The sequence below is a fragment of the Amblyomma maculatum genome, chromosome 9 (assembly GCF_055883805.1).
Source record: "Amblyomma maculatum isolate TAMU_Amacu chromosome 9, ASM5588380v1, whole genome shotgun sequence".
Lineage (NCBI taxonomy): Eukaryota > Metazoa > Arthropoda > Arachnida > Ixodida > Ixodidae > Amblyomma > Amblyomma maculatum.
The window spans coordinates 95,627,148-95,640,945 of NC_139352.1; the positions used below are offsets into that span (position 1 = coordinate 95,627,148).

Here is a 13,798-nt window from a genome sequence, read left to right on the forward strand (position 1 = left end):
AGAACAACCTTGGTGCAGAGAAGACACAACCATGCTGTGAGCAAGACCTCTGGAGCATGTGCAATATGGCATGTTTCAGTGTGCATTGCCCCCCCCCCCCCCCCCCCCCCCCCCCCAGAGTACAATTTCAACTACGCTCAGCATTTGGGAAAGGAGAAAAAGGAAATGAACCCATTTTAAAACTGGGGCCATTACTGTGAAAACATCATAGAATGGTCGATTGGGTTTGTGGTCGCTGATTTTTGGCGGGAGATTGTGAGCACAGAAGAAACACCGAAGAGGGACACGAAGACGAGCAACAATTTGAAGTGAGCAATTCTATCAGAAAACACTTAATTCTGTATCTAAATTTGTGTTGCCCAACAACCTGCTGCAGATGTTCACATCACAAACAGTCATAACCGCATCATCAACATGACAGAAACCAACAGCCAGCAGGTTGCACCGGGATGCTGGGTCACATGACATTAGGTACGGACCGACAGCAATCTGTAGTGTAAGATGTGATGGCATTCTTTTTGCCCACCTGGGCCAACTGCGGCTAAAGATAGTCTTAGTGCCCATAGGAATACATGAAAAATTCTCAAAGCAGTTTTCTGATTTCAGAACACCTTGGTGAAGAGCAACCGCTAACATATCACAAATTTCGAAACTATGAAACATCATTTCAAAGGTGTAAAATTTTTATAACTTCATCATGAAATGTGTGGGGGACCCATAGAAACACAGGTAGGCAATACTCAACACTTATTCTCAGGAGTTTCTAAAAAGCTGCTGCCCGCTACTCTGCACCTTACCGCACGCTTCGTCACGTCACAGATGTCGCATTCGAATTGTGGTAGAGCATCCGCCTCACATTCGGGGTACCAGGTTCGATCTCTGGTGCCACTAGGTACCCACCTGGTTTTCAATGGGTGCAAGGTTTGCCCCGGCCTGATGCTCGGCTCTTCTGGGGTGAAAGGGGTCATGAAACGTTTCGACTTAGGTACATCCAAAGAATCCCTTTTGACTGAAGTGATGGCCTTGTGCTAGAGCATCTGCCTCGCATCTGAGAGGTACCAGGTTCGTTCCCCTGTACCGCCAAGTTTTATTGGGTACAAGCTCTTCCCTGGTTTGGTGCTCAGCTCTTTGGGGTGAAATGCTTAGGAAAGGGGTCATGGTCCTTCTCCTTCACCCGATCTGTGAGTGATGTTGTTCACATGCTTTGTCTGCAAACATACTTTGCACCTGACACATACTCTACGTAGCAGAGGGGGTTGTGTTACAACAAAGACAACAAAGTGCATTTGGTGCTGATGATGACAGCTCCACAGTCTGTACAAAAACAGGTCTCTCTTGCACCACTGAGCCTGTCACAGTCCTGCTTTCGTCAACATTGATTCCACAGTCTTTACAAAAGCATGTCTGCTCTTGCATCACTCAGCCTGTCACAGTCCTGCTTTCGTCAACATTGATTCCACAGTCTTTACAAAAGCATGTCTGCTCTTGCATCACTCAGCCTGTCACAGTCCTGCTTTCGTCAACATTGATTCCACAATCTTTACAATAGCATGTCTGCTCTTGCATCACTCAGCCTGTCACAGTCCTGCTTTCGTCAACATTGATTCCACAATCTTTACAAAAGCATGTCTGCTCTTGCATCACTCAGCCTGTCACAGTCCTGCTTTCGTCAACATTGATTCCACTTGACAGTAGTACAAGACAGAACTGTCAGAATCAACGACGAAGACATGACGAAAACATGCGATGAAGAATGACTAAAAAATGATGCACCTTAGGGTGATTGACTGCTTACAGACTATCTAGAACACACTCGGGAATGTCAATGTTACCACCATGAACAGTGCTCACAATAGTACTTGGTCCACAGTAGTATTACTAGGTGTATGCCTGTCCAGTACTTTCGGTTGCACAGTCTTTGAAAAATCACAGTAGTGCAATGTGCATTTTTACTGCACTGTCCTCAAGGAAGAGTGATCGCTTGCAGTACCACCTTCAAGCGCACAGTTTGAGTCTAGACATGCAGGATTGTGAAGCAGTTCACACCTCTTTTGCCAGTTCTGCATCTTATGAAAGCTATGGTTTACTGGCACTTCGTTCATTTCACTGTGACATGGCCACCGAGGTACTTATGCCATCTCTAACCTTGGAGACTAACGCAGGGCTTCACACCCTGTCGTCTAGGTCTTTGTGTGCGCTTGTCGACTCTGCTCTGATCTTGGCGGTGAGGAACACGCATCGTTTCACTAGTACGAAGTCTCGTGCCTCGTGTCACGGTGCACTAGTGCTGCATTTTGAAGCACTGCAATGTCTGCAATCACCAGAACCAGACCATGGCCCTGAGTGCACTGTAGATGCTGTGCTTCATAGGTGTATGTCATGTCGCGTTGACATCGTCGCTGAAGAACTTCTCTGTAAGCACCCGCAAGAACCTGTCCCTCATGGTACGCTTGAAGGACGTGTGCCAAGACACCAGGGCCTGCCTCCTGTCCACCCTGTCCTTAGGTTTCATGTCCACCTCTTTCTCCAGAATGGGCATGAGCTCCTGTGTCCAGTTCTTGACGTACACAAGTGGCGCCTTGTGCTTCTTGAGCAGGCGGAAGGTTCCGCCGGAACTGTCCGCGGGAGCACAGCCAGGCGACAACGTTCGGTCCTCAACTACGGGCAGTGAGCCAAACTCTAGGGCTTCGTAGATGCGGTAACATTCGGGGTTCTTTCCCGCTGGGTTGAGCGTGATGTCGCTTAGTTTCAGGGCCAGAAGATATGCTTCCAGAGATGTCTTTGTTTCCAGGGGCCGCCATCTGCGAGGAGGAGACAATGCAAAGTTCAGCAACTGCAGATCCTGCTAACACAGCAACATTTTGCAAACAGAGAACTCCGCTAAAAGCCTGCTTTGGGGAAAGCAAATTGTAGCAGATACAAACAAACTCCAATGGGACCAGACAATCTGCTTATCTGGTCTAAAATTCTTCTTAACAAAAGTGCTCCCCCCCCCCAGCTACCCAAGCAAAATATGATTATACTAGCTGTGTCTAAATATGCGTTATACGAAAACAATGAATCAAATAGCCTTTCACAGAGAGGGTAAACTGCAAATAAAGCATTTATTCCGCTATGCCTGAAGTAAGCTGAAGAGTGAGAGCATTAAGAAGCTTGCATTTGTAAGCGAGCGCCTTTTTCATTGCATCTTTTTGTAAGTGTTGTCAGACACTTCCTCGCTCTTAGCATATCTATTTCTCGGTGTCGTGTTCTATGTGGAGCTCCCCTCCTCAGTTTTATGACCGAAATGGTGGGCGACCTTGTTATATGTGGAGCTCCCCTCCTCAGTTTTATGACCGAAATGGTGGGCGACCTTCTTGTCCAGAAGTCGGGTGGCTTGCTCTTTGGGTCCCGTGGCTGTGTGTTCCATCTTCAAGGGTGGCCAATGCGCATTACTTGGTGTCTCCAGGCACTTCTTGCCATTTATGCCTCTACATCTGTACATGTCTCTGTGTGCATGGTTGTTTCTTCTGTACGTTGGGTGCATTTCCACTGCTTTCTTTTGATGTGTGACTCTGAACGGTGCTGGGAAAGACTGAGGAGAGCACTGGTGTGGAGGAGCGATCAACGAGTGACAGAAGTGTGTGTCCAGTGCACAAGTGTTCATATGTCCAAGTGATAGGTATGTGCAAGCATGTCAGTGTATATTTGTAGCTTTATAACTATGTTCTCTCATAACTATAACCTTTTGTGTTTATCCACATATGTGTTAATTGTCTTTTTTAGCCTGTAAATAACACACCCTTGTACTTCAAAATGGCATTAGTATAATTCTCTCATTTTTGCTTTTTGTCACTGTCTCTTCCATTTCGCTATATTTAATAGCAGCTGTTAGGTTTGGGAAGTTTCAACGGTGCCATGTTAGACGTCCTCTTCGCTGTGAAACCCAGTATTGGCACCGTGTTGAAGAAATCCCGATTGGCTGGGAGCAGCGAGATTTGAGGGCCAAGCAATTTCTCTTGAAAGAAAGTTGATCTGTCAGATGCTGCAGTCGAACTGTACCATGGGTCAGGAGCTACGTCGACACCACCAACAGAACCTATCATGTAATAGCTTGTGTCTCCTAATTTTTAAAACTTTTTGTTTACCAGTCTGGTTCTGAGCGCTTCAATGGTGCCCTGCACACATGGTGTGCAGCTGAGCAGACACACCATGTGTCTTTTAGTCCACCACAGGCAGTATGCATAGCGTCGATGCCTGGCTACCCATGCGCCACATTAAAGCGTGTTGCAATACCGCATCAATTGAAAATGTGGCCACAGTTTTTAATCCCAAAGTCAACTAGCGGGTGCATTTTGCACATACATGCCTTTTAGCGCAATGATGTTAAGGCTTTGTTTTGACGAAAATTTGGCACTTTCAATGTCTGCTGGGGAGTGTTATGGTTGGCACATGACACAGCGGACACCGACTGGTTGGCGGGTTGCTTAATGTCGCAAAACCATCTGGCATGGTAAAGTTGGTAGCTCTTCACAGCAGGTGAGATGCAAATCAATCTCAAAGCCCGCATATTGAGAGTCAGAGATGCTACCCCCAAGCTGAGCAGGCCTGGCTAACGCAGGGCTTTATATCTACGCCGGGTGGGCTATCAAATAAAGTGGTAGGTTACGACTATACGCTACTGAGTATGTGTGTGATATAGATGCATAAATCAGAGGATTACTGATTCGGTATCAACATGCATGTAAGTGAATGAGTATATCTGTATATCTGCAAGAGGAGTCCTTAAGAGGCAATGCACAATGGCAGAGGGCATGCACGTGGTGCTGAGATGTGCCAATGTCGGACGTCTGCGCCCGCACTGGTGCCAGTTTGGAAAAAAAAAAGAAAAGTAAAATGTAACAGAAAAAGCAGGCACCTTAGCCACAGCTTTGTTTCGGCTGGGGGTGACTTTGCAGGCTAGAAAAAGTAAGAAAAGAGCAAACAAGCAGCACATACACCCCTGCTCGAGCACCATGAGAGGGCGAGCTAGCTAGGAGATACTACCCGAACGGAAGCAACATGCACGTACGCACTCTTGAACGCCCGACTGATGGACACGCATACAGACCAAGTGGACATAATAGGTTTCTGAGAATTCAATGGTTTTAAATAAGCCTAATATATTGTCACGCCACTGACGACGACGAAGGGTTGTGATGGTCTGGGAGAAGAGGAGGAAAAAGCGTTGGTGCCTGGGGCTAGTAGGCTTCACCTTATCCCACAGCCATATCACTGTAAATAAACACCCCTTTGCTATTTCATCGTAACAACTTGGTGGAAGGTGCTCCGTTCGATCCCTAAGTATGGCGCAGCAAGAACAACTGGAGTTTCGACGTAGTCGCTGCCTTGCTGGACTGCCACCGCTTCCAACCATCATGGACCACACCGATTCTAACCGTGCCAGCCGCGACGCTGCAAGCCAGGCTGGTGACAGGCCTGACCCCTCCAGCTCTATTCCCTGCCAGCCTTACCGGGAACCACGACTGTTTGCAGGAGAGGAAGGTGAGGATGTTGAGAAGTGGCTACTTCATTATGAACGAGTTAGTCTGTACAACCGGTGGGACCCTATCACCATGCTCACAAATGTCGTCTTCTTTCTAACTCACACGGCTATGACATGGTTCGAGAATAACGAGGACAATTTGACAACTTGGGAACGGTTTGCCACCGAGATCAAACAGCGTTTCGGTGACTCTGTACCGAGGCAAAAAGCGGGCTGAGCAGACCCTTGCCCAAAGAGCTCAATTGCCGGATGAAACTTGTACCACTTATACAGAAGAGATCCTCAGATTGTGCAGATGTGCCAATTCCAACATGCCCGAAGAAGACAGAGTCGGCCACATTTTGAAGGGTATCGCGGCTGACGTGTACAACTTTTTAATCGCCAAAGACAGCCTTGAAACCGTCTCCGATGTCATTAAACACATCCGCGCTTTTCAAGCTCTGAAAACGCGTCGTATTGTGCCAAAATTTGGGTGGCTGGCCAACGTGCCTACCGTGGCCAGCCTTGATGATCACGCCCAACTAGACCTTCCATCGACGATCCGTCAAATCGTGCGGGAAGAACTCCGGCGGCTCCCCCTTCCCCTGCACGAATCTGCTGAGGTCTCTGTCCAGAGGGTATCTAGACGGCCGGTTTCACCACCACAAGTGATTACCGTTCAGCCTTTCCCACAAGCTCCTGAAGTTGCAGCTTCCATTGACTATCCTCCTATGCATTTCGCCAACCGCAATGCGTCGGTGCCTGACGCCCCAAGGTATGACGTCGCCTCAAGTGCACATAGATCTTCCATTCGATCTACCAGGATTCCTGAGCAGTATGAGCATTCAGCCAGACCTACGACGCACCCAGCTGTTCCCTGCTCTTATTCGCAACAACATTTTCTACCTTCCCCGCCGATATGCTACCGCTGTGGCGTTGAAGGTCACATCGCCAGATACTGCCGCAGTAGGTTCCCACCTCGCTATAACCGTCCGGCGCTTCCAACAGTACCCAACAATCGGCAATACAATCCCGTTTTTCAAAAATCAAATACTCAGCGTGGGTATTACCGCAACATCCATAACCAGAATATCCGCGACCACTCCCCTGCATCTGATAGAAGTGTTACTCCACCACCCGCCTTCCGTGCGCGTCGTTCTCCATTGTCACGACGGCGCTCCATGTCGCCTCAGCATCCTCAGCAGGAAAACTAACCAGCGCGACCAATGGGGGTGAGGTCGCTGGAAATGTGCTGTGTGCCAACATCCCTCCAACTATAATGCTCAAAAACAAAATTCGTGTGTTTATTGATGGTGTGTATACATTAGCTTTGGTGGATACGGGTGCGACTGTGTCTGTGATGAGTAATCAGTTTAGGCACTTGTTGGGACGCAAAGTGATGTTTGAATATGACCGTGCTTCAACGTTTTGTGGTGTGAGTGGAGAGGCGTTGCGGCCACTGGGTGTGTGTAGTGCACAAGTGTCTGTGGGTGGTGCAATTTTTCAAGCCGAATTTGTCGTTTTACCCCACTCTACGCATGACATCATTTTAGGAATGGACTTCTTGAAGTTTTGTGGCGCTACCGTGGACTGCCGAAGTCAAGAGGTTCATTTTGACGGCTCACAGCTGCTGACTCTTTTTGAAAGTGGCCGCAATGAAAAAACAGTTTTTAGTATTACCGAAGACACAGTAGTTCCATCTTTGTCTGCCATGTTCGTCCCCGTGTCCGCTACACTTCTTGACCAGGTTTCATTTCAGGCCGTGGTGCACCCTGTTCACTCAGCATGCCTGAAGAAAAATGTTATTATCCCTCACTGTATGATCTCCGTGCATCACGGTAGTGCCTCGTTATGGACAATCAATCCATCGTCCGAGCCCGCAGTTTTACCAACGGGATTGAAGCTTGCCTCCTGTGAACCCGATGCGCCCCACATCGTTGCTTTGGTCACAGATGCTACGAGTGCCACTGTACCTCTGCCTACTGATGAAACTTCGATTTCCCGCATGATCAGCGCCGATCTCAGCTCACCTCAACGCTGTACTCTTGTGGATATTCTTCTACCCTTTTCGCCTATGTTTGGCTTTTCTCAAACAGATGGACCGACCTCTCGCCCTGCACATCGGACCCATCATACTATCGACACTGGTTCGGCTCGTCCCATTCGTCAAGCCATATCGCATGTCCCCATCTGAGCGCAAAGTCATTCATGAGCAAGTGGAGGAAATGCTACGGAAGAAGGTGATACAGGAGTCATCTAGCCCCTGGGCTGCCCCTGTTATTCTTGTACGCAAGAAAGACGGTTCGTGGCAATTCTGCGTCGATTATCGGCGTCTAAATTCTGTTACGAAAAAGGACGTCTATCCTCTTCCCCGCACAGACGATGCCCTCGACTGCCTCTTTGGTGCGTCCTATTTTTCTTGTCTTGATCTCAGATCTGGCTACTGGCAAATTCCAATGGCCCCTGCGGATAAGAAAAAAACAGCCTTCGTAACACCAGATGGCCTTTATGAGCTTAATGTTATGCCATTCGGGCTGTGTAATGCGCCAGCCACATTTGAATGCTTTATGGACACAGTTTTGCGGGACATCTGTCTTTGCTATCTGGACGATGTTGTCATATTTGGGAGTGTCCTTCCAAGAACACAATGACCGTCTGGTACGCGTCTTGAATTGTCTACACTACGCCGCCCTAATTCTAAACTCGAAAAAGTGCCGCTTTGGAGAGCGCCAAGCGCTGGTGCTAGGACACCTTGTCAATGGTGATGGTGTAATGCTGGATCCCCAGAAAACTGCCGCTGTTGAGTCTTTTAAACCCCCGCAGACAGTGAAGGACAGTGCTGACGTTGCTTACCCATTGACGTGCCTTCTCAACAAAAACTCCACTTTTGACTGGACACCAGATTGCGACGCGTCATTTCGTCAGCTGAAGTTTCTTTTAATATCGAAACCCATCCTACGTCACTTTGATCCTACTGCAGTGACAGAAGTTCACACGGACGCTAGTGGAATTGGTCTCGGGGCAGTCCTTGTCCAACGGCACGATGAACGAGAGCATGTTATCGCGTACGCAAGTCGTACCCTGAGCAAGCCGGAGCGAAATTACACAGTCACCGAACAGGAATGCCTGGCTGTAGTTTTCGCTGTGCAGCGTTTCCGTTCATATTTGTACGGACGGTCATTTACTATCGTAACTGACCATCATTCACTCTGTTGGCTGCGGAACCTTCGAGACCCATGTGGTCGCCTCGCACGCTGGGCCCTCCGGTTATAGGAATATGACTTTGCCGTGGTGTACAAAAGCGGGAGGCGTCATGCAGACGCAGATTGTCTTTCTAGGATGCCAATGGCCACGACTGGACCTGACAGTGACGATTTTGACAATTATATATCGACCCTCGAGCCAGCGTTCCCCGACACGAGTGTTTTCAAAACGGAACAGCAAAATGATAGCAGTCTGCAGCCTCTCTTTGCCGCCGCCGAAGCCATCGTACCTACAAGCCGTTTTTGTGTGCGTGATGGCCTCCTATGGAAAAAGAGTTATTCGCCTGTCGGCCAGCGATACTTACTCGCAGTTCACAAGACGCTGTGCATGGACGTATTGCATGTTATGCATGATGATCCAACTTCTGGGCATTTGGGATCGGTTCGAACACTCCACCGTGTTCAAGAAAGATTTTACTGGCCCAGAATGCGCTCGACGATTGAACAATACGTTGCCAGTTGCGAGCAATGTCAACGCCACAAACGTCCAACTGCAACTCCATCTGGCTCGCTGCACCCTGTGAAGACCCCGACAGCTCCGTTTGATCAAGTAGGCATTGAGCTCGTAGGTCCGTTTCCGAAGTCCGTGGACGGAAATCGCTGGATTGTAATCTGCGTGGACTATCTCACACGTTACTGTGAAACCGCCGCTCTTACATCTGCTACGGCGCATCAGGTGTCGCTTTTCTTGCTGCACTCAGTCATCTTACGACACGGGCCGCCACGAATTGTCATCACTGATCGGGGCCGACAATTCACTGCTGATGTTATTGAAGAGCTCATGCGTTTATGCTCCGTAACTTTCCGGCACTCGACGCCATACCATCCCCAGACAAATGGCTTGACTGAGCGCGTCAATAGAACGCTTATCAACATGCTAGCCATGTATGTGGATGCAGGGCATAAGAACTGGGACACCATACTACCCTTCATCACGTATGCGTTTAATACCGCCACGCATGAGACGACTGGGTACAGTCCATTTTTCCTTCTCTATGCCAGACCGCCACGCTACCCCCTTCACAAGCCGTGAAGACCCCTGCCTGGCTGAGACCCTCTGTCTCGCCGAAGAAGCTCGGAGAATCGCCCGATTACGGTCTGGTGCTTCACATGAACGTTCTAAAGTGCGATACGATGCCAGTCACCGGCGGGTCACGTACTCTGTAGGTGATCTAGTCTGGCTGTGGCGCCCAATTCGGCGCCGTGGCCTACATCAAAAACTCTTGGCCCACTATGACGGACCATATGTGGTTTTCAAACGCATCAGTGACTTAACTTATGCAATAGCCCGCCTGACAGCATCGGGTCGTCGGTCTGCCAAAACCGAACTATGTCATGTTGCCCGCTTGAAGCCGTGTCAGCTTGCACGACTAACGAACACGCCCAGAGGGCTTAGGCTGAGCAGGGCGGAAATGTCACGCCACTGAAGACGACGAAGGGTTGTGATAGTCTGGGAGATGGTGCCTGGGGCTAGTAGGCTTCACCTTATCCCACAGCCATATCACTGTAAATAAACATCCCTTTGCTATTTCATCGTAACAATATATATGCAAATTAAAAAATGCTGCCAATTATGTTATACACTGTTGCAATGCATCAATCCTCCTCTTGCATTCTCACTGTCGCACTTTGATCGCCCTCAGCAGTCACTGTTATGACAATGCCTCAGCAATACATCTTGCGTTGTGAGAGATTGCACCAATTGTACAGCTGCGAGTGTTCCAGGAACTACCACGGAGGCAAGCATAGCGGCTGAGCAAGAAGGGACACAAGTTTTATTGCCTAAAAGCACTCAGCAGCAATTTGCTGGCGCTTGTGCCTGCTGCTCCATCCCCACGTTAAAGCACAGTGATTCTGAGCTACAAAACATGAAAGTGCACATAAGTGGCGTTTTCCAGTGAGGGAGTGGCCATGTTAGAACCAGCATGCTTCGTTTCTTCAAACTTTCCATGCGATGCTGCTGATGGAAGCTCACCTATTTGCACTGGCTATGTCCATGCAAAAAGGAAGGCAATGAAGAAGGAGCGATAATGCTAACAAAGCAGCTACCTTTAGTTGCGAGAACAGTGATAACATAAAAACGTTACAACCTGCGAAGTGGACCACTTCGCAGGTTGTAGCGTGCTTTCCGTGGTTGCTAATGCCAGTGCTTCTAAAGGCTTTACAGCTTCCTTCTGGGGTTCCACTAATTCCTTCCAAGCACAAGAAAGGCAAAGATGGGTGAGCTGTCTCACTCGTTGCGGGTGTTCAGGTAGCAGGGGGCGCCACGATCACCAAGGACACGCAGGAGCTCCTCCCGCGACGACCCTGGATACACGGTGCCCACAAAGTTGCACGGGTAGGGACGCTGGTCAGATGACAGCAGTGAGCTGGGAGCCTTGGGGAAGCCACGGTATCTGTGGGAAGGGGACGGACAACAGGGCACGCTGTGTATAAAAAAACTGTGCAGCTTTTCTCCAGACCTCTTGTTGCTGTTTGGTTCGTTCACTGCGTGATGAAGAGTTGTCAGCTGCAAAGCATAGCTGTGTCGCAGTGTACGAGAAACATGCCTAGCCTAGCCGTACAGCAATACTAGCGGTCTCAAATCGCCTACCGCTTAGTCAAACCACTGTGCCAAATGGAGATGTACTAAATCCTAATGAGCTAATACCAACCTAATCTCACCATGCTAACCATCAATGTTAATCATGCTCAAAGCTTAAGTGGGGCAGCAATTAGACTTGAAACCTTGTCCCCTGTGTGAAGAGCTAATTGCTGTCAAATAATGTTAAAAAAAACGTTAAAGCACCATGAATTGGGCCCCAATTTTATGCGTCTAAGGATTTTAAACCCTACAAAGTGAGAAGAGAGATTTGGCAACAATCTGCGGGACGTCTCCCTCAAGTTAACTCATGCAGCCTTTCATTGAAACGGCCGCACATCTAGCCTCGACAGCCAAGGTAGTCCAGAAGTTGGCTTCTCTTCGCAGCTGATGAGACTAGTGAATGAGTTTGCCGTGGCTGTTCTGATGAACAAGAGAAAAAGGAAAAGATCTCACGGTATAACCTCGTCCGAATGCTTTCTGAAGTAGACTACTAAAAAATTAATCATATAGTGTTTGCACTATATGATTAATTATGGTACTACCACTTTCTACAGGTGCCAATACTGTAACCCACATCATATAAGCGAGAAGGTGTGCGAACTTGCTCAAGCAGATGAGGGGCAGGCAAGCAAAAGGCACCAGCAGAACCTCGTTACCACGTTCAATTTTTCAAGAGAATTCACACAACTAAAGTAACGAGATTCGCATAGAATATTTTATTACTGTTACTGACGCCAACAAAGACAATAGCATTAAAAATATTTGTGTGTGGCTGCTAATGCCCAATTTTGAAAAAAAAAAAAATATGCAACAATCTGCGATGTCTGCGGAATCGCAAAAAAAAGCTAGAGTCCTTCAGAATAACTGACAAGTGGAAATAAAAAAGAAATGATAATGTAGCAAACTGATTACTTTCACAAGCAAAAAACCATGGGTTGCAGCATGATTGGAGTGATAAAAGTGCAAGTGAAAAGTGGGACAATGCTTAGAATTTTAGGAACACATAGTTGGAACAGCAGTTGAAAGTGTGTATGACAAATTTAACTGCACCAACTACACAGTGTGAGAAACAAGCAGCTGCGGCCACAGAATTTACTTGCCAAGTAGCTTTTCCGTTCAAATTGAAATCACGCCTTCTGCACTGGAGATAAGAAAACAATAATTTTCCAAGTAAAACGGCACTGGCGTCTACTACCGGTTTGCACATACCACGACTGCCAATTTCAATTATGCAGTGCATGAAAAATTTAGATGCAAATAGCGTGCTGTGTTTACTTTTGTCCGCAGGGGTACAGTGACATGTCTGACATTTTCAGCAACGCAATCAGTCCCACAGTCGGCATGTAAACTTCACCATTTAAGAAATGGATACTGCAGGCTTTCCCTGGCCTCATTTTCTCTTAAAGGAAAAAAAAATTTAAAAGTACAAAAAGATATCTATTACAATAACTTTCATATCGGCACAGACAGCCACAAGTAACTTACGTAGCTACTCCTAGTGGCCACTGGAAAACTTCCTTGTCGTCCACCAGCGGCGTGTCGTAGACAATGAATGCTGCCGACACTTGGCCTCCGTGTGACTTGAGGTAGGGCAGGAGCCACGCGTTACCAGAGCACGCCTCGTCACCTAGCAGCACGACAGCAGTCCCCTTAAGCTTACGGAAGTTGGGCAGAGAGTCTAGCCAGATCTTTGCAGCTGCCACCTTGGCTGGCTCACGCCCGTTCAACACCAGCACCACGTGGGTCACATCCTGGGGCACAGTCGTTGGAACTATCCATGGCCCCGTCCTGAACCTGCCATGGATCCCAGAAAACCGTGTTACACTACTTAAACATTCAATAAGTCTGAATTTTCACCTAAGAAACCACAAAGCTTACACCCGAATTCACAAATGCGCTACAGCTCGATGCTCTGTCTCCACTCTGTACAGTGGAGAAAACAGCCGCTCTTCCCCTCAAGGGTGAGTTGTGATTCAAGAGCGCCCCTTGATTTTTCACCCAACATGGTCCCGTGAAGAAATTACCTCCATTTGAGCAACCGTAAATGACATATAGGGCAAAGGCCGAAATCTGGCCTGAACACTGCTGCATGCCACTGTACGTAGCATGCACATTTTGTCTTCTAAACAATCTTCGCAAGCCACCTCGTCATTCACGGCCAAGTAAGACATGTTTTGTAGGCTGCATGAACAAGGCGGCTGTGAAAAACAGTCAGAAGCACTTCCACATTTGGCAACGATTACTGCTAACATACATTTCACACAGAACACGAAAGAAATCGAGACCCCCCCACCTCCGCGCTCCGTCACATGGTCGCGTCCCCGCCGCCGTCCCGACCGACTTTGTGTGGCGATAGCGGCGGCTGTGTGCGGGCGGGCGTCGTAGCGCTTATACGTGTGGGGTGCATGTGGTGTGTGTGCAACGCCTGTGGCGTTTTGCTTTCTCGTC

General features: G+C 48.3%; 1 protein-coding gene across 3 annotated transcripts in view; it reads right to left on the minus strand.

Annotated features, from left to right (window-relative positions):
• LOC146179783 (ribitol-5-phosphate xylosyltransferase 1-like) overlaps positions 1–13,798 on the minus strand; it is a 28,117-nt gene that overhangs the window by 867 nt on the left and 13,452 nt on the right. For 2 of the 3 annotated variants that reach the window (XM_084579344.1, XM_084579343.1), the window contains exons 4-6: positions 12,836–13,144; positions 11,001–11,162; positions 96–2,801 (exon numbers count right to left, since the gene is read on the minus strand). In XM_084579344.1, coding sequence (XP_084435470.1) covers positions 2,378–2,801; positions 11,001–11,162; positions 12,836–13,144 — 895 coding nt within the window. In that variant the 3' untranslated portion in view covers positions 96–2,377. Of the gene's footprint in view, positions 1–95; positions 2,802–11,000; positions 11,163–12,835; positions 13,145–13,798 lie in introns of those variants that run through there. The other variant, XR_014700769.1, reaches the window with a different exon arrangement.